This window comes from Oncorhynchus clarkii, chromosome 3 (assembly GCF_045791955.1).
Source record: "Oncorhynchus clarkii lewisi isolate Uvic-CL-2024 chromosome 3, UVic_Ocla_1.0, whole genome shotgun sequence".
Classification (NCBI taxonomy): Eukaryota; Metazoa; Chordata; class Actinopteri; order Salmoniformes; family Salmonidae; genus Oncorhynchus; species Oncorhynchus clarkii.
In genome coordinates this window covers 32,612,100-32,634,577 of record NC_092149.1, presented here as the reverse complement: position 1 = coordinate 32,634,577, position 22,478 = coordinate 32,612,100, and the positions used below count along the sequence as shown (strand labels likewise).

The window sequence follows — 22,478 nt, the reverse complement described above, 5'->3', positions numbered from 1 at the left end:
ATATACAGGGTAGCCTACAGAATATACAGGGTCGCCTACAGAATATACAGGGTAGCCTACAGAATATACATGGTAGCCTACAGAATATACAGGGTAGCCTACAGAATTTACAGGGTAGCCTACAGAATTTACAGGGTAGCCTACATAATTTACAGGGTAGCCTACAGAATAGACAGGGTAGCCTACAGAATATACAGGGTAGCCTACAGAATATACAGGGTAGCCTACAGAATATACAGGGTAGCCTACAGAATATACATGGTAGCCTACAGAATTTACAGGGTAGCCTACAGAATAGACAGGGTAGCCTACAGAATTTACAGGGTAGCCTACAGAATATACAGGGTAGCCTACAGGCTATAGACAGGGTAGCCTACAGAATATACAGGGTAGCCTACAGAATAGACAGGGTAGCCTACAGAATATACAGGGTAGCCTACAGAATAGACAGGGTAGCCTACAGAATTTACAGGGTAGCCTACAGAATATACAGGGTAGCCTACAGGCTATAGACAGGGTAGCCTACAGAATTTACAGGGTAGCCTACAGAATATACATGGTAGCCTACAGAATTTACAGGGTAGCCTACAGAATAGACAGGGTAGCCTACAGAATAGACAGGGTAGCCTACAGAATAGACAGGGTAGCCTACAGGCTATAGATGCTATATTTTCCATTGCGTGAGTTTTCTTCTTTCTACTCTCACTCAAATACTTGTTCAAGTTGCACTGAACATGAAAAATAGATTCACTTTCTATTCCAGCTCGCCATCATTTGCTGTAAAGTTTAAAACTGACTTCTCTGAACAATTCTTCCTCTTGAGATTTGTTCCCCTCTCTTCATTAAACACTTGAATGTATTTTAATTGGAGGGAATACATGAGCAGCCTGGAGGACAGAGGCTAGGCTAACTGACAAAAAGAGTGGATGATTTGTAGTTGGCCCAGAAACTACTGCTCCTCTGGAACAAGGGGACGTGACTGGTCAACCCAGGTGTAGCCAGTAGCTCACTTCAGCTTGATGGCCTGTGTGCGCTCAGCTCAAAAAGTGATAGAGATAGTGGCCGTGTCCAAATACCCATACTTGCGTCCAAAATAGTAGGCCGTTTGATTGTGCGATAAAAATGTTGTATTTTGTATTTCTGTTTTCTTGTTGAAAAGTGTTTTTTTTGTTCTCTTGGCCCTTTGTCAGAGCTTTTAAACTCAATACGAAACCATATATTCATTTCTGAATGTGTCTACACCGGGGACTCAGGATGTATCTGCATTTTTGATTTACATGCTAATCAGGCCTTTTGATTTGAACGTAGCCTATGGCAAGTTTTAGGATCAAGCGTTGGCAGACATTCTGATCTCGTTCCCGATGATCAGTGTTTTAGTTTACTATGTTGCTGACCAGCGGTTATGAATCTGCGATTCACCCGACTGCCCACGTTCCTCTGTGCAATAGCTTTTTGATTTGAACATTTCAAAAGCTCTGGTGTGTGTAGTAGGCTATTTGATTGACATGATACATGCTACAGCACTTTGGTTTCACAAATAAATATGTTCAAAAGGAACCAAATCATCTGCTTCTGTCTTTGGTCCTTTTTTACTTAATAGGATAGATGCTATGTGGCTACGGTATAGGTGGAATGTGATAGTCTGCCTATAACCAGCCTGAGTAGGCATAACTCCATTCCTAATCTTCTCAGAGTATAGAGAAATGAATCAGATTGGAAACTAGTTATTGTCAGGGTGGTTAATGCAAATGCAATGCTACCATGTTGCGGCCGTGGCATACTGCGGTGATGAGAACATAGTATGCAGTTTAAGTATGTAGTGTGCTAGTAAGGGTATTTGGACATGGCCACTGTGTGCTCGTGCGTGTGTGTGTGTGTGTGTGTGTGTGTGTGTGTGTGTATATATGTGTATATGTGTGCGTGTGTGCGTGTGTGTGTGTGTGTGTGTGTGTGTGTGTGTGTGTGTGTGTATATATGTGTATATGTGTGTGTGTGCGTGTGTGTGTGTGTGTGTGTGTGTGTGTGTGTGTGTGTGTGTGTGTGTGTGTGTGTGTGTGTGTGTGTGTGTGTGTGTGTGTGTGTGTGTGTGTGTGTGTGTGCGTGCTGGGACTATTAAACTAATGACGCTTTGAAAATGGGATGCCAGGCTGTTATGTGGGCTAGGCAGAGTCAGAAGAAAAGAACTAGAGGCCTGGATTCCTCAAAGCCCCGCATCATTAAAGGCAGCCTAATGATCTGAAAGATTCCATTTTGTTTGCTGGCATCAATGTTGTGACTTGTAAAAACAAGGAACCAGGATTCATCAGACTCTCTCCTCAATAGGGGTTGGGTTGGGGTTAATTTGGGCATGGGTCAAAGCCTGGGTTGTATTCAGTAGGACACACTGTAGCAAGAAGCGGCATAACATTTTGCAACGGAAAACTAAAATGTGTTTTTTATTGGGCAATGTCAGGAAGTCCCTCCCTGATCCAGTCAGTTTTCCTCCATTTGGTGCCTAATGAATACACCCCCGCCCCTGCTAAATCCCACTGTCCTTAACCCGAGCAGTGCAAAAGCTTTTGAGACCACTAAGAAATGCAAAAAATACTAATTGAAAGAGAGAAAAAAGGTTGTCCCAAAAATAAAGGGAGTGGAGGCAAATAAATGATAGGGGCTGTTAAATATAAAAAGGGAAATGAGAAAGAGAAAAGGCCCAAGGTTCTTCTTTGTTTGAATTCTCTTTCTTCTCACATCAAATTGACCAATTACATTCTCAGCATCAATGGCAGCTCAACTTCTTTTATGCTCTTCACCAACAATGCGTCAGTATTGATGATTGACAGAATTATTCTGGAATGTAGAAGTGGAACAGAAAGAGGCTTATAGTATAAATCTGAGCTATTAATCTACACATGATTTAGCATACATAAAATGCATGCTGTAATAATACATGGGAACATAAAATGCATAATGCATTAAGTAGTGATGCTACTACACAGTACGCGTCTTGGTCCAATGCTTTCTTACTATATAATGATGTAGCTCGTAAGAAGTCCCACAAATAGGATTATATGTTTACACATATACACACAGTAGAAAGAAGGTCTGGAGCAGTGGAATCGAGAGTTTTCTCCTACTACTAAGCCCACAGCCCAGATACAGAGCACAGCAGGTTACTGTGTCACTATGATGATCCACCTTGATCTGCAGGAGATTAAATGTCTTTTTAGACTTTTAAGCTGCTGAGTGAAAAAAAGACACACATGCACATAATTCGTACATGTACACACACACACACACACACACACAAACACAGGCACAAACGCACACACACACGTACACACACGCACACACACATACGCACACACACACGTACACACACGCACACACACACGTACACACGCGTACACACACACGCACACACACACGTACACACACACACACACACACACGTACACACACGCCATCCTCCACTGTAAGAGTCTTTGTAACCCGAGAATTGTGAATTAGAGGGCTTTGTCTAAATGGATTGGGATTTACAAAGACATATTGCGAGAGGCAGAGCAGAGCGGCAGGATTCATTGATTACATTGGCAAGAGTTGGAGATCTCGCTCTCTTTTTTTGGGGGGGGGTCAATACCGTAGTAAATATGGGTTGACACAGTAGAGTTTTATTCCCCATCAGATCCGCTAACTCTCTGAATACAACAGGTTGGGGGATGTTGAGGCAGGGACAGAGTCAAGGACATTAACATGCCAGTTTAAATTCTGAGGAAAAACACAAACGTTTATAGATACTGTGTGAACGTGTGGATGGAATCAGGTCAGTGCTCATCAAATACACGACAGCCGAGATGAAATGAGGATTTATGTCTGACCTCTCAGAAAGCCCCCATTGGACACACTCCAACCATCTGACACATAAATTGTAGTCTAGCAGTTGCTATGTTGCCATGGACACTACTTGCTACAATCACCCACAAGTCATGGCTGAGGACGATATCTCTGTACTAGGGGGCGGCAGGGTAGCCTAGTGGGTTAGAGTGTTGTGCCAGTAACCAAAAGGTTGCTAAATCGAATCCCTGAGCTGACAAGGTAAAAATCTGTCGTTCTGCCCCCGAACAAGGCAGTTAACCCACTGTTCCTAGGCCGTCATTGTAAATAATAATTTGTTCTTAACTGACTTAAACTAGTTTAAAAAAAGGGTTAAATAAAAAATAAAAATAAATGTTTAAAAAAAGATAGCCATGATTGTACTAGACTGTATGACAGAAACATTATCATACAGTATACGACCCTCCCAACACACTACATTATCCAAACAGTCATCTCACTGCATAATGATATATCTTTCAAGCTAACATAAACATAACATAAAGCTGTATGATTAGAATTGTACATTTTGGGGAATATTCAGAGGTGGAAACTTTCCGTGGGAATTAACAGGAATATATTGGAATAATTGTTGCGAATTGAACTTTAATTAAATGAGTTGACTCTTCACATGGGATGATTTCACTGAACAACAAAAGAAAGGGAATATTGAATGATCCTCGATGATCTATCGCATCTCCCAAAAACGTTATCAACATACATCTCTGTAAAATGATAGTCTAGAAACGAAATCTTTGGTTGTCTTCCTCTCATGTCCTCTCCAGGCTTCCATTTATTCTCCTACATCTGCAAGCAGAGTCTGAACATTGTCTCCCTCAATCTGTGCAACGGCCACCGCTATAGGTTTCAGGAGTTTCAGGCTGCTTTTCTCTCCCAAAATACATCATCTAGGAGGATCCTGTTGATGGGGCTGTCCATATCGGCAGACTGTGATATGGCCATTTCTAGGAGAGACTCCTTCCCCTCCAGGAGACTGTCAAACATGATGACAACACCACCCCAACAGGTGTTGCTGGGCAGCTTCAATGTGGTGCTCTTATTCTTCTCACTTTGCTTGGTGGGGTAGATTGCTGCTATAACTTGATGACCCTTCACATACCTAACCAGTTCCTTGGCTCTCTTGTAGTGTGTATCTATTGTTTTCAGTGTCATGATGTCCTTGAAGAGCAGATTCAATGCGGGAGCAGCACAGCCAATGGGTGTGATGTGAGGGTAGGACTGAAGAAAAACCCCCTGGAGGATATCAATATCTCTCACACTCACACTCACACACACACTCACACACACACACAGGTCAGCTCCAGGAAGGTGATATATGTTCTATGGAGTGGATGGGTGGATGGGCAGAGTGAAGACGAATAGCAGTGGGAGTAAGACAGATACCGTGGAGAGGGTAAAACCGGAGGGAGGGAAAACGAGAAAGAGCATGGCTGAGAACGAGAGGGTAAAACCGGAGGGAGGGAAAATGAGTAAGAGCATGGCTGAGAGCGAGAGGGTAAAACCGGAGGGAGGGAAAATGAGAAAGAGCATGGCTGAGAGCGAGAGGGTAAAACCGGAGGGAGGGAAAACGAGAGAGAGCATGGCTGAGAGCGAGAGGGAGAGCGAAACGGCAGTCTGTGAGGGGAGAAACCGAATTCAACACGGAGGAATTCTCAGCTCTGTGGTGATGGCGTGCGTCTTCGGCGTGGTGCAGCATGGTGTGTTCAGCGTGGAAGCAAAAGTAGGTCACCCAAATAAAACACATTCTAAATAAGGCTTTAGCTACTGACGAATTTCGTCCCCCACACTTTCTGAAATTGTGGTAATTCATTGACACTCACAGGACTGGAGGCTGGGGGACCTATTCTCCCGTGACACCACTGACGTGGAGCCCCGACTGGCACGGGAAGAAACTGACACTAGGGCAGTGAACCAGGAGAGGTGGAGAAGACTCTTAAGCAGCACCTGTCTACTTCAGGGGTATTTGAATGCTCTTTCCCCTCTGTCCTCTCACTCTCTCCCTTTCCATCTCTCTCTCTCTCGGTCTCCCTCTCGCTCTCTCTTTCCATCTCTTTCTCTCTGTATAACATCTCTCTCTCCCGCACACCCTCTCTCTCCTGAACAAATGAATGTACTTCCCTCCGTACTTCCTCTCATGGCTGCCACTGCCTCTCCTTCTGCCTGTCTGTCTGTCCTCCACTCTGCCCACTGCAATGTTCACACAAGGTTGACTGAACCCAAAATGGTTCTACCTCGAACCAAAAGGGTTCTACCTGGAACAAAAAAAGGGTCATTCGAAGGTTTCTCCTATGGCGACAGCCGAAGGATCTTTTAAGGTTGTAGATAGCACCTTTTTTCCCCCTAAGAGTGTACAGCAGTATACTAACAGAACAAGAGCTTGAAGAATACAGCATAAACCATAAAACAACGATTCAGCATTGCGTTTAGAGCACTGACCAGAGAGAACCCTTTATGCAAGGTACTTAACCTGGGGGCAGTGGTCAAACTGTAAGCCAAGGAACCCCATGGGTCTCTATCTGCGCCAGCAACAGACCCAATCATACCACCAGCATTATGAATGGGCGGGTGTTACTCTGGCCTAATCTAAGCACTTCTCATCTCAATCCCACACGGAGTCATCATTGTTCTCCAACATCAATTTACCATCGGGTGCTACCCGAATGTCCTCCAGTGAAACTGGTTCTGCTGTCCCATAATATGTACACACCAGGGTTTCCGTCAGGAAAATGTGGCAGCGGAGACTTGACCGGCAGCATTTTAATGTACTGGACATATAAGAAATGTACTGGACATATAAGAAATGTACTGGACCCATATGCATTGGTTGAATAACCTGATTAGGATGTCCACCCGCGGTTCTCAGAACGACGGAAATGTGGTAATTCATCTCAACAGAACATGCAACTGGGATGCAACGACGCGCGTCATTCTTACCGAATTCCCACGAGCAATTTGAGGATGTTAGAATACATAGGTGGAACACCAAAATGATATGGCCTAATTAGCTTACTCCTATCTATACATAAATCAATCAAATCATTCAACATAGGCTAGTACACCAGAAAGCATGATTCGGCCACAGAGGATCATTCGCCTCTGTGGATTGTTTTTAAATGGCATAGCCTACAGTTGTAAAGGGCCTGGAATTTGGGAATAGTGCGCGGCAAATACCAAATAGACGATTGTTGAGTTGAGACTGTCAGTTAAAGGCGGAGAGACACCGCCAGGCATATCTCAATATTTAAAAAATACAATTGTGGAAAAAGTTTTAGTTTAACCTGTTGAATCTATGGGGGCGCTATTTCATTATTGGATAAAAAAACGTGCCCGTTTTAAGCGCAATATTTTGTCACGAAAAGATGCTCGACTATGCATATAATTGACAGCTTTGGAAAGAAAACAGTCTAACGTTTCCAAAACTGCAAAGATATTATCTGTGAGTGCCACAGAACTCATGCTACAGGCGAAACCAAGATTAAACTTGAATGAATTTCTGAAGCTCTGTTTTCCAATGTCTCCTTATATGGCTGTGAATGCACCAGGAACGAGCCTGCACTTTCTGTCGTTTCTTCAAGATGTCTGCAGCATTGTGACGTATTTGTAGGCATATCATTGGAAGATTGGCCATAAGAGACTACATTTTCCAGGGGTCCGCCCGGTGTCCTTTGTCTAAATTGGTGCGTAATCTTCAGTTGCGGGAATTTTCTCCTGGGATTCAGGACAGAAAGCACACTTCCACGAACGATATATCATCGAAGAGATATGTGAAAAACACCTTGAGGATTGGTTCTAAACAACGTTTGCCATGTTTCAGTCGATATTATGGAGTTCATTTGGAAAAAAGTTCGGCGTTTTGATGACTGGATTTTCGTTTTTTTTTTGGTAGCCAAACGTGATGCACCAAACGGAGCGATTTCTCCTAAACAAATAATCTTTCAGGAAAAACTGAACATTTGCTATCTAATAGAGTCTCCTCATTGAAAACATCTGAAGTTCTTCAAAGGTAAATTATTTTATTTGAATGCTTTTCTGTTTTTTGTGAAAATGTTGCCTGCTGAATGCTAACGCTAATGCTAACGCTAAATGCTACGCTAGCTAGCTACTGTTACACAAATGATTGTTTTCCTATGGTTGAGAAGCATATTTTGAAAATCTGAGATGACAGTGTTGTTAACAAAAGGCTAAGCTTGAGAGCTAGCATATTTATTTCATTTCATTTGCGATTTTCATGAATAGTTAACGTTGCGTTATAGTAATGAGCTTGAGGCTGTATTCACGATCCCGGATCCGGGATGGCTAAGTGCAACTTTAAGCCCACTAGCGGAGAACATTGGCCATATCCCCGGTGAGCGTGCATATTGACTGTCTTCATCATTAGGGCAGTGACACTGTTTTTTTTGGGGGGGGGGGACAATTTTCTCCTCCAGGTTAGATGGACGTCATATTGTATTTGTGTCTCCGCTGTTCGTAGGCCTAACTTATGGATATTCTTATTGATCTTTTTGTCAGTGTGAGGAGAGTTGGCTACCCTGTAATTTGTCTCGTATTCAAAAGATTCTACAAATGTCTCCAGTCATAGAAAGTGGAGGAGAATTGCATGAAATGTGTTTATAAAAAGGCCAACATTTTCCTGTGCAAAGAAAGGAGAAGAAATATAGGCAATCTGACATAGCCTCGGCCTACTCTAAGCCACTACGCGCTGCATTGAATCGTCTTTTTTTGAGAACAGCGATTGAGTTATATTATTAAAAAGCAATAAGGCACATGCAACAGATCAGAATGTTAATTAAGCATAAAATGTTGATAAACATTTATTTCTTCAAATTATAAGTGCAGCAATGCCGCTATGCGCGAATGTTCCTTCCATAATGCAATTAGCAGGAAAACACCATTGTGAGCGGTTTCATGTGACAGAGATAAATAAAAACCAATAAAACATGAAATAAGTTAGTTAGTTTAGGTTAGTTTGATTTTGGAAAGGCTACTTTGAAGCAAGGTAAGATATGCCTCATAATATATAGTAAAATGTTCACGTTTCAAACAATGAAGTATATGTTTTCAAAATGCATACTGCCTCCAGCTCATTACAACGTGGTGTGTGACGTGCTGAACCCTGCCTAGCTGCCTATGCACTTAAATGGCGAATGGGAAGCGCACTTCACTTACCAGTTGATAAATAAAAATAGTAGCTCTACAGCTGTTTGAGCTGCATCAGCATCTCTCATGCTACAGTACATCGACATCGACATCGATTTCAATCAATGAATATGCTAAATATGCCAGCGGCAAATTTTACTTATCGGCTTTTCATTTTGGCTATTACCAGCTAACGGAAACCCTGGCGCACGCACACACACACACACACACACACACACACACACACACACACACACACACACACACACACCTGTATTACCCCCTGTTAACTGTCTAAAGTGATTTACGTTCCCTGCTAACTCGAGAATGGTTCCAGGAAAAGGTGGCTTCTCAATTTGCCTCTCTCATCATGTGTGGAGGGTAAAACAGGAGAAGAGGGGTGGCGGTGGGAGACGGAGACGATAAATCTCGCTCCAGCAGACCCGTTGTCCTGGGCCGGGCAGTGTGGAATGGAATGGCACACCGTAACCCAGTAGCACTACACCACCTCAAACGAAGAATGAGAGGGAAAACACACTTCTGTACTTCTGTACTGTTCTGCACTCAACTGTATGATGTGGTAACTGCCAAAATAAAGGAAACATTTGAGTTAATGAGGGATACAAAGTAAATTGAACGCAGGTACGTACACACAGGTGTGTTTCCTGAGTTAATACGTGTCATCATGTATAAAAATGCTGGGCCTTATTTTTGCCCATTATTTTGGCTACCATGGCTATTGATGACAATGCCCCCATCCACAGGGCACGAGTGGCCCCTGAATGGTTTGATGTGCATGAAAACGATGTAAACCATACGCCGTGGACGTCTCAGTCACCAGGTCTCAACACAATTGAATACTTATGAGAGATTGGAGCGGCGCCTGAGAGACAGTGCTTTGCACCACTATCAACAAAACACCAAAGTATAGAATTTCTTGTGGAAGAACGGTGTCGCATCCCTCCAATAATGTTCCGGGCACTTGTAGAATCTATGCCAAGGTGCACTGAGAAGCTGTTCTGGCTCATGGTGGCCCAAGACCCTATATGTTGGTGTTTCCTTTAAATTGGCAGCAGTTGTGGTCAGTGCAGTTTATGATGAGGGAGGACAAAAAAACTTTTTTATGAGCATGGCCTTATTTATATTATGGCAGGTAACCTGGTGGTTAGAGCATTGGACTAGTAACTGAAAGGTTGCAAGATCAAAATCCACCGATTTGACAAAGTAAAAATCTGTCGATCTGCCCCTGAACAAGGCACTGTTCCTAGGCCGTCATTGAATATAAATAAATTGCTGGTTAAATAAATTGGTTCTTAACTGACTTGACTAGTTAAATAGGTCAAATTAAAATAAAATAAAAAAGATGACAGCATATTAGATGACAGTCATTCATATTCCATTCACCCAGTTCAATGTAACAGCGATAGGTTTAGGATATTACATCCTTATACTGTAAGGGATTTCCTCCTCTTCGTCAGAGGAGGAGTAAGGATCGGACCAAAGTGCAGCGTGGTAAGTGTTCATGATGATTTTTAATTCAAACTCCGAACACTAAACAGAAAATAACAACGTGAATTTACAAAACCGAAACAGTACCGTGTGGCCAAAACACTCACACGGAAACAAACACGCACAAATCAAGAGTGAAACCCAGGCTACCTTAGTATGATTCTCAACCAGAGACAACTAACGACACCTGCCTCTGATTGAGAACCATACTAGGCCGAACACAAAAACCAACATAGAAAAACAAACAGACTGCCCACCCCAACTCACGCCCTGACCATACTACAACAAAGAATAAACTAACAGAACTATGGTCAGAATATACCCATCATGACGTTGCTACAACCTGGCCTATGAACAAAAGTTTACAACGTAGGCACACAAAAGGCAGAGAGAAAACTTTGAAGTGACAGACAGTGACAAATGAACAGACAGTGACACATTAAATACCGCCTTGCTCCCTCTTGCCTGCATCTAGCTGATGTAGGGTGTAATCATTAGTCCAACAATTGCAAACAAGAGTTTCTATTGGGAAAATGCAGATGTGTTTATCCCCATTTTGTTCTGTTTAAGATAATTTTTTCAACAGAATCGGCGGAATGAATACACCCCTGATCACACGTAAACACAGTTCACTTTCATAAAAGCCAGGTTGTATTCCTTCTCGCATCTATGGGCTCTCCGACTCTCATCTTTTCCCTTTGTCACTTGTGGACGTCAATTCAAAACACATCAGCTGTATGTGAACAGGCGAAAAAACCTTTCCAAACCAAACCATATCATAACAGCTACACGCAGCCTACATCGTTGTCACCATATTGGCTAAAGTAACGTCCTAGTCAACATAGCTAATAGAGCTAATATGTTAGTAAACACGCTACAATCATGCAGTGACGTTACAGTGTACAGTCAGTAAGCAGTTACACCGGCGGGCCCCGGTGGCAATAAATTAATACAACCAAAAGCTTACCTTGACTTGGAAGAGATCCAGTGTTGTGTTGGATAGTCATAGCCAGCTAGCTAACATATCATCCTTCTGTTTGAGCAGGGTGTTTGAGTAGGCTAAACTCGCTAGCTGCATTTGCTAGCTAAGTAAGTGAAACTGAAAAAATTATCCTTTATTTTGGAAGAAAATAATTTGTTAAAAACTGTTCAACTATTGTCTTTCTCTCTTTTTGAGTCAACTACTCACCACATTTTATGCACTGCAGTGCTAGCTAGCTGTATCATATGCTTTCAGTACTAGATTAATTCTCTGATTCTTTGATTGTGTGGACAACATGACAATTCCTGCTGCAAGAGCTCTGATAGGTTGAAGGACGTCCTCTGGAAGTTATCATAATTACTGTGTAAGTCTATGGAAGGGGGTGAGAACCATGAACCTCCTAGGTTTTGTATTGAAGTTATTGTACCCAGAGGAGGATGGACACTAGCATCCTCTGGCTACACCATTGTGCTATCCTATGCTACTGTAGACCTTCATTGCAAAATAGTATGTTTTAATAAATTATTTGGTGATGTGATTATATTTAGTATAGTTATCTAAAAAGGATAACCTTTTAATTGAAAAAAAAACAATCTGAAAATCACTGAGGATGGTCCTCCCCTTCCTCCTCTGAGGAGCCTCAACTGATTGTACCGAGAAATGTCACGGAAAACAAACACAAATGCCAGTGTGAACCCCATTGCAGCTTTAGGAGTGACAGACTATGAGAAGGGATGTAAGGGCTGCCTATAGCAATTTTACTCATCTGATTGCATTTGCATTTCACAATAAGAATTTAAAGTGCATTTCACAATGTCTAATCAGATTCTATCCTCCTCTACTCCAAACATGAGAGAGAAATGAGGGAAGTTATGAGGAAAGCTTCCTAGGCAAACAATTTGTTTACCAACTTCTGATTAATATGAACATTTCCACTGTATGCTCTTTGAAAGAGCAATTTACTATAAGAAGTATAACCATTAATAATTGCAATGGATATAAACAATGATGACAGTTGTGTGTGAATGAATTGAAGCTCAAGCAACAGGCATCCACATCAAAAAATCTAAACTGAGTTTAGTGCTATGTGGGCTGTATGGTGATATAATGTGACAATATTGATTTTACACGCTGTTCTTTTCCACATACACTACTGATCAAACGTTTTAGAACACCTACTCATTCAAGGGTTTATTTTTATTTGTACTATTTTCTACATTGTAGAATAATAGTGAAGACATCAAAACTATGAAATAGCACATATGGAATCATGTAGTAATCAAAAAAGTGTTAAACAAATCAAAATGTATTTGAGATTCTTCAAAAGCCACCTTTTGCCTTAATGACAGCTTCGCACACTCTTGGCATTCTCTCAACCAGCATCACCTGAAATGTTTTTCCAACAGTCTTGAAGGAGTTTCCACTTGTTGGCTGCTTTTCCTTTACTCTGCGGTCCGACTCATCCCAAACTATCTTAATTTGGTTGAGGGGATTGTGGAGGCCAGGTCATCTGATGCAGTACTCCATCACTCTACTTCTTGGTCAAATAGCCCTTACACAGCCTGGAGGTGTGTTGGGTCATTGTCCAGTTGAAAAACAAATGATAGTCCCACTAAGCCCAAACCAAATGGGATGGTGTCTCGCTGCAGAATGATGTGGTAGATATGCTGGTTAAGTGTTCCATGAATTCTAAATAAATCACAGACAGTGTCACCAGCAAAGCACCCCCACACCATAACACCTCCTCCTCCATGCTTTACGTTGGGAAATACACCGCATCTCACAAAGACATGGCAGTTGGAACCAACAATCTCCAATTTGGACTCCAGACCAAAGGACAAATTTCCACCAGTCTAATGTCAATTGCCTGTGTTTCTTGGCCCAAGCAAGTCTCTTTTTCTTATTGGATTCCTTTTGTAGTGGTTTCTTTGCAGCAATTCGACCATGAAGGCCTGATTCACACAGTCTTCTCTGAACAGTTGATGTTTACAAGTGTCTCTTACTTGAACTCTGTGAAGCATTTATTTGGGCTGCAATTTCTGAGGTGCCGTTAACTCTTATGAATGTATCCTCTGCAGCAGAGGTAACTCTGGGTCTTCCATTCCTGTGGCGGTCCTCATGAGAGCCAGTTTCATCATAGCCCTTGATGTTTTTTGCGACTGCACTTGAAGAAATCTTCAAAGTTCTTGAAATATTCCATATCGACTGACCTTCATATCTTAAAGTAATGATGCACTGTTGTTTCTCTTTGCTTATTTGTTCTGTTCTTGCCATAATATGGACCTGGTCTTTTACAAAATAGGACTATCTTCTGTATACCCTCTTACCTTGTCACAACACAACTGATTGGCTCAAACGCATTATTAAGAAAGAAAGAAATTCCACAAACAAACTTTTAACAAGGTACACCGGTTTATTGAAATGCATTCCAGGTAACTACCTCAAGAAGCTGGTTGAGAGAATGCCAAGAGTGTGCAAAGCTGTCATCAAGGCAAAGAGTGGCTATTTGAAGAATCTCAAATATAAAATACACTTTGATTTGTTGAACACTTTTTTGCTTACTACATGATTCCATATGTGCTATTTCATAGTGTTGATGACTTCACTATTATTCTACAATGTAGAAAATAGTTTTAAAAAATTAAGAAAAACCCTTGAATGAGTAGGTGTTCTAAAACTTTTGACCTGTAGTGTATATTCATATTTCACGAATATTCTGCAGTAGAGAAATGTTGTGCTTTCTCTCCCTGACTCACTCAGCCTCCAAATCAATGTCCATTAAGCCGACTCTCAAGCGCTCCTATGTCATTGGACTTGTTTTCCATTAATTTGGCGTCAGCATGGATTGTCCCCACTTCATCTGAACAGCCTAGAGCATCATGTCATGTACTATGCTTGGGCAGATGTTATTTTATATAGCACGCTTGACCTCCACTCTGTTCATAGTACATTGGTCATAGATTGGTAATGCAGAGGTTCACATGTGGGTCAGTGCAGATGTGTGCTTGCGCTGTATGTCTGTGACAGTAATGTGGTCATGCCGGGAAAAGGGCATGTGGGAGTTATGTGAGCTGAGAAATGTTTTACACACTGACTATGTGATGACATTTCCTGTTTCTGTTTGTGTGTGTGTGTGTTTTATGACTTTGCAACACAACTCCTTCATCATTCAAAATGCAGGGCCAAATCTCAATAAAGGAAGAGACCGGTTCTTCCTGAATCGAGGGGTATAATAGACATTAATGAATCTTACCTCTTCTCCTGTCAGGTAGTACGCAGAGAGCAGCCCACCGACGTAACGGATATTCACCTCGAAGAGAGAAGCCTCGCCGTTCTGTAAGAGAGAGATCACGCTGCATCAGAGGTGGAATGCTCCATTCAAGACACAGACCAATCTCATAAATGATTAGTCAAAATAACTCATATTTCTTGTCAACAGTCGCATGGCAACACCAACCAATCAGTCGTGTGATGATATAGAGGTTAAAAACATAATCAATAATGAATCATGAATAAACCTACATTTTTAATTGTTCAATAATAATGAACGAGAATTTGATGTTTGCGCTCTTGAGCCATAGAAGTACGTCAGAAATCCATATGTGAAGATCTCTTCACAGTGATAAAAGTGATACACATGAATGGCCAACGTGTTGCCCATTGAAACAGTGGAGTTATGGATACTGTTATACAGTAGCCGTTGGCTAGAGAGTAGGCTTGTCCCATCTTAGAACTAGTAATGCTTCCCACCCACAGCCCTATAAGACTACATTTATATACGTTAAATAAAGTCTCTAGAAGGGAACATTTCAATAAAGCCAGGGGAGAGAGTCAAAGGCGTGCGATAATGTTAGCTGCATTTTAGTCACTCTTATGTCTAATGTTCAGAACCGCGGCAGACTATCGATTCTCCTCTGGCAGCCTTAGAAAATATACACCGTCTAGTTCACGGATGACTTTCCACTCCTAACTCTTTTTCGCGTTTTCTCATCACGTTTGCGGCCTTTCCAATTATCTTTGTTGTTAGTTCCAGGATTTGAAAGTGGCGAAACTGTGCTAGGCTTTACTTTTCCATCTCCCGTTATGTCTGCTTCGACACAACTATCAGGATGGTGCAACTGGGTTAAGATTAAGCTGTCAGAATACACCATCTCAGAGTGCAATTAGTGCTCTGTCAAATCTATTATTATAGCTCCTGGAGCGATTTGCTGTTCGCCAAAGTCAGACCGAGTTTATCAGGGCACTGCTCCATGTGTTATGGGAATGAAGTTAAGAGGTGTTAAGGACTAACACGTGTCCGTGAATGAGATGGCGGTATGTCACCATAATTATAGACACTCATTCTCACCCAAGGTTGAGGTGACGATGGTGCTTGTTGACTTGGAGACCCTTCAAGAAGGAAATTGCTATCTCAAGAAGCCACGATAAGGAAACTGTAATTGGGTGGCGCTGGAGAGGTTAATTACATCCAATCTAGAACCAGAGTAAAGATGCGGAGCGACTCTATCGTTTTCCGACCATACATTTGTACACACTGTATGAGAAACTCACAAAGTAAAGTCATGTACTTAAAAAAAAAAGTTTTCAATAGATGGGTGCTACAGTTTGACATTCTTCACAGCTGTTAAATTCCAGCCTTGCACGATGTCATTATTAGGTAATAACTGCTGGGCTAATGTGCGACTGAGAAGTTGGCCACGTCTCTTTCAAGACAGTTTAACCACTGACATTCTGTAAGACAAACTGCCAATCCTCTGCCATGGTGACCCAGAGGAGTCGTTTTGCCAACCCGTAGATGAGTGGCCGTTCTATAATGGACCTAAGATGGTGGTGATTGGGGACAGACTTTTAATTTGTCACCAGTGATGTTGGCACTTTGGTAAGGACAGCCATAAAGTACAATGAGGGGACCATAATGGTGACTACGGTTCAACTGACCTGACTCATGCTACCAAACACAAGCCTTGTAAATCACTCTTCAAACGTCTCATAACAGTTCATTTAGTATGAGTGGTTTATTCCAGAGGCTTCGATGCTGATTGGGTCCATTGATAACGAATTTATATTATATAAGCGTTTCAAAAACATGTAATTAAAATACATTGTTGTGCTTAATTTGCAATTTGTTCTGCCAGATGTTTTCCAGTCATTTATTTCCCAATATAACATTGTTAATTTGCATCACAGGGAATTATTAGGTCTTGCATCTACGTCCAAGACCACACACGTTGAGGCTCCGCTGCAAACAAAGCAGATCGCCTTGGGAAAGCTCAACGCGAAATCCACTGTAACCACTTCACCTGAAAAACAATGTGATTAAATCTTAGCATCACACCCATACAGTATTATCATGGGTGAAACAATAAACAACTAATAAATCCAAAGTCTCCCCAGAAGGCTTTTCACGCGAATAAATAAAAAGCAATGTGTGCACATTTAATTGCTCCACTTTTCCAGTGCTATGCAGAGTGGAAAATAAACTAAAATCAGGTGAAGGAAGGAAGGAATAAAGGCAAGCCTGTTGTTTTTCATTCCCTGCCTCTCTCGCCTAACTCTGCTCAGCAGTGCGTCTAATTAGAAGACAACACAGGGCTGTCAGAGTTAACACGCCAGCTCTAACTGCCTCTGTTACTGCCACCCTGAAGAAAACCATTCTGCGTATGATCCTCTCTCTATTGTAAGAGCACCACCACCTCCAGTACTATTCATACTGTATAGAAGGAGTTGCACTATTCAAATAAATGATTAGTCTGGGATAGGGCTGTGTCATTGCATTTTGTCAGCCGGTTATTGTCATGCAAAAGCCTACCGGTTTCACCGTAATTGATCGTTAATTAACATAAACACCTTTATAATATCTACATTTTAAAAAGTCTAATAAGTCAATTGAAGATACACCCTCACAGTAAATCCATGATTTATTTTAGGCAGGTCTAAAGAAACATTATGATATGAAGAAAATGTATTTCAGAAGAACAGAATATGAGTTGGCCTACTGTATGTTAGCTGGCTATGTGCCATGCCATAGGCTGTAGGCTTGTTCATTTAGTAGACAAGATATGCTTATAAAGCCAGTGCCATTATTTTGTATGATTTAATACCAAGAAGAATAGCATTGAACTTAGTTGAATAAAACAGAAATTATATTTTTCCCCATTCCAAAGTGAGTACGCATTTGAAGTGGCTATGTTGAGCGTAAAATTGATTATTTGAAACAGGACCTACGGTATATGCTAGATTTAGAGTTATTTGGCAACTTTTCTTGTGAATGATACAAACCTTAAAATGCCTTAGAAGTCAAAAGATATACGGGATGCATGATGCGACTATAGGCTACTAACGATTTGACATCGTCTCAGGCTGCACACACCGTTTTCCCATGAAGTGATCATATTTTCACCCATCGGACTATTCTCAATTTAACATTGTCTTCACTAACATGTCGAATTTGTTTAGATGTAGAATGGCCCATTATCAAATAGGCAGGAACAGGGGCAAGATAAAAAAAATACATGTCGCCCGTATTCACTCGAATAGCGAATGGAGGCCACTTTCCTGCCGTTCGTTTCACTCACGTTGGGTAGGCTACTCTGGTTATTTCTCGGTGTGACAGGTGATAATCAGCACAAACTCTGTATGCCATGAGCTCTCCAACCCTGTTGCTGCAGCTACCCAGTAGCTTGGGGAACCAAGGGAAATCTGTTCGGGAACATTGATAGTAACATGCTCCACTGCGAAACATATTTCATGAAACTGTTGACAACCACTCTCTCTGCACCTGGAGAAAGGAATGAAGGAGAGAGGAGATGGAAACGCACAGTGGTGAGATATTCTGTAGCTAAAGGTAATGTGTCGTCAGCCTATTAATATAAAAAATGCCCTATTACTTGGCTATTCAAAATCAAATACACATTTGTAGGCTAACTCTGGATTTGCTTAATTTAGGGTAGACCAATTATATACTAAAGATATCGTTTTTTAAAAACGTTTATCTTCCAAGCGTAATATGGTTAGGCTATATATTGTATATCGGCAAAATCATCATTTTAATTCCATTTAATTCCATAATTTCATTCCGTTTGGGTTTGGGCTCATAATAGGCCTATGTGTATGTATAATCTATAATATGCATAATTGTGTTTTGAATTAATCATCCCCTTAGAAAGCACTGTCCGTTTTGTTGTGTTAGGCTTTGAAACAACATCCACAACGACCATGTTTTCCACTCAGTTTCAACCTTTTGTTGAACTTCTTTCTTCAAATTGATTATCACAGTGAGGTGAGTTTTAAAAGCACGTTCCTGGCGACTTGGGTACTACCAAAGCATGTCCAGTGTGCATAACAGGAGATTACCATGCCTTAGCGGTCACATAGGATTTTACTGTGGTCATGACTGCCGGTGTAAAACGCTCACTGCAACAGCCCTAGTCTTAGAAATGGTCTTATATAGGCATGTAAAGGTCTGACTCTTTGTCCCTCACTGCACATTCCGGAGGGCAATTTGATTATTTCATAAAGCAGCTGACCAATAATGAAGCTACACAACAGAACATGTAATCCAATGTGGATTTAGGGGCTGTGTGTGTGTTGTAAATGCTACCAGATTGGCATCCAAAAATGGTGCTATATATATATATATATATATATATATATATCCCACAGCTTGCCTGAAAGGAGGTTATGAAAAAAGTTAGTCTAGTGAATCAAATTATCTATGGGGGGGGGGGAGTACATTGCTGTTGTGCCTTGTTAATGTTCTGCTTCAGTGTACAGTGTACAATGTTGTCTTTGTTTGATGCTTGCTTTTCGGTTGGTGAGCATTCAACAAAGCATGGCACTGGTTTTGATCACTCTCTCTGCCAAGATTAGACTGGGACATAAGCCTGATTGGCACATCCCGCTGTGCTTTCAGTGTGCAAGAGGGGCAAATGAGACTGTTATTGAGGCCTGCAATGGACTGCTCAGGCACAAATATAACATTAATGGTATGATTTAATCCTAATCCGGGGCTATCAGAGCCATTGGGTACACAACACACTGCACGTCCAGACTCTAGGATTCAAACCTGTGGCAAAATCTGCACTCGGAAACCAAGCAAATAGATTGAGTTTCGTGGGAAACTGAACAGATAAGCCAGTATTTAAATAGAGGAGTAGATCACGCCTAAATCAAAGTTGGTGTTAAACCAACAGAGCTGTGATTTAACTCAACTTCACTAATTAGCACGGATTGATTATGAAAGGGACCAATTAGGTGGTGTCACTCATGTACTCTTTCGTCCACAACCTGGAAGCTGTAACCCTGCTAATACCGTTGCTGTGAACAGAAGTTCCTCAGAACTCCTTCCTTTCCTGTCACCAACAGGATGTAAATCCAGGGCTGTTTTTGAAAATGTACAGTAATTATGGGCTTGATTAGCATCACGTCCATAATTAGGCTGTCCTAGACACCGGAGCTTTAATGACTGCTAACCTCTGGAGCATGCTAAACAGCACGACCTGGGGAAGGAGCGCTCGTGCTAATTTCTCACTACTAAAAGGGACACTTACAGCAAGTAATGTTGGGCCTTTACATGTTGTGACAGTGGTGACATCATCACACATTCAAAGATCGGTGCTCTTATAATGCAGTTTTTCCTAGCCAGCGTGCTTCTACACCTGCATTGCTTGCCGTTTGGGGTTTTAGGCTGGGTTTCTGTACGGCACTTTGTGACATCAGCTGATGTAAGAAGGGCTTTATGAATACATTTGATTTGATTAGCAGACTATATTACTGATCAGCTGATTCGCTAGTTGACGACATTTAAATAGATTTTGGTTTAAAGACAGAGTCTGAGCAAAGCATGAGGTAACGTCATTTCATTTAAGCACATCTGCGCATTTACTGTATTATCACAAACAATGTTATATAACGGCTGCTGAGAGAGGCTTCTCCAACGGAGTTAACGGAGATCAAAACAGAGTATGTGGTCCATTATTATTAGTAGGCTGTGTTCCTAGTAGTGCATTATTCTAATAGGCATCAGTGGAGGGCAGCTTTTTGAACTGGAGCTGAGACACAACAAAAACACAACATATCAAAAAGGTCTTGGGTTGGAACGGGTGGGAGGACACTTTGAACTTTTCTTTAGTCATCAAAACAACACAGGTCAAGAGTTCACGATCTTCCTGTTTAGTCTAGATGTGTTTTATCTTTTATGTAAATACTGCCAGCCATTTTTACTGCCAGCCATAAGACTGTTAGCGGTGGAGTAGATGTGATAGATCAGGTACTTTGATTTCAATGCAACACAATCATTCTGCTACCAGAGTTCCATTCTCTTCATGATGCATTTTTAAGAGGGGGCAATATAGAAGGCGTCACCACAAATCATTAAAGTCTTATAGGCCAATATATTCTCGAAATACACAGTCGAAATGGTTGGCTGCATACTTTATGAAAGTTCAGATTTCTGAACTCATCAGGGAATGTACAGAAAACAATCTATCCCATAGTGATAGGCTATTCCATATCTTATCCAAAATGCATCCATCCATCTCTCTCTCCCTAACACATACACACCCATGACACTGTCTTGTACCACATCTTCACTGAATACATTATGGCAAAATAAGAGACTGACTAATAATAAATGAATGTCACTAGGGTGATAACTTTGAATTACAGCCCCTCGTCCTCCTCTATCACTCACAATCCCCCCATCTCTCCCATTGTCTGGGGAGTAGAAGGCATTGAAGAGGGGGGAGTTATTGAGAAAAAAAGGTTTGGTGAATGCACCTCAAAGCTGTTCTCTTTGAGAGTACACACAAAGGCACTCAGACACAAATACACACACAAACAAGAACACGACAGCAGACATGTGTCTCCAGGAGTTCACAGGCAAGGAGAATGCTCTCATAATGCAGGTCTCTCATTTATTTATTTTTATTTAACCTTTATTTAACTCATGGGACCCTCCTCCTCTCTCTCTCTCATTCCATCTCTCCCTCCTTGTTCAGTCCATTTTTCCTCCACGTTGTCACGACTTCTGCCGAAGTCGATACCTCTCCTTGTTCGGGCAGTGCTCGGCGGTCGACGTCACCGGTCTTCTAGCCATCATTGATCCATTTTGCATTGGTTTTTGTCTCGTCTTCCTCCTCACCTGGTTCCAATCCCATTCATTCCATGTTGTGTATTTAACCCTCTGTTTCCCCTCATGTCCTTGTCAGAGATTGCTTATTGTCATGCTCATGATTTAAGGATTGGTGTGCGACAGGTTCTTGTACCCACATTTATTTTATTATGTACTTTGGTTTTGGAGTTTTTGTTTTACGTTATTAAACGACACCATTTATACCAAGTTTGATTCTCCTGCGCCTGACTCCCCTGCCACCTACACACACGGCATGACACACGTCCTTGTTCCTGTGTGTGTGCCAATGGTACATCAGATCAATGTTTTCATCCAAATCTCTAAATGGATTCCCGAGCACTGTCACTATACTGGCTGAAAGGCCAAAATACCATTCTGTCTTATCATTCTCTAATCTGATGTTCATCTGAAAATCCTATAAACACATCTGTGCAGAGCATACAAGGAAAACATTGTTTACCATCCATCACAATTCATCTCTGATCATCAACCTAATGGCATTGAGCCAGTGCCAATCTCTGCCGACCCACGTCAAGAGCTAAGGCTAGAGACGGAATTCAAACGTCACTGGTGTTACAGTAAATAACAGTATATAGTATCTGTAATAAACCACCCACACATTGTTCTCCTCCAGCAGAGATAGGGTGTCAGCAGGATGTCTTGACCTCATGGCTGGGGCATGGCATCTTCAGTCAAGCAGCCCCTCATATGATACATGCCCTCTGGTTTCAGCAGCCCTAATGACTGGAGCCCTGTGGAGCCACGTTTACTGTGGACATGAGGCCAGATCAGGTCAGCCAACAGGCCTACTGAGGTAAACAACAAGAGCCTGATCCAGATCTGCTC

At 41.7% G+C, this 22,478-nt stretch overlaps 1 protein-coding gene across 1 annotated transcript in view; it reads right to left on the bottom strand.

The window, feature by feature from the left end:
* LOC139393465 (mannosyl-oligosaccharide 1,2-alpha-mannosidase IA-like) overlaps nt 1-22,478 on the bottom strand; it is a 208,066-nt gene that overhangs the window by 46,699 nt on the left and 138,889 nt on the right. The window contains exon 4 of the mRNA XM_071141983.1: nt 14,754-14,834. Within this exon, the coding sequence (XP_070998084.1) occupies nt 14,754-14,834 (81 nt within the window). The remainder of the gene's footprint in view (nt 1-14,753; nt 14,835-22,478) is intronic.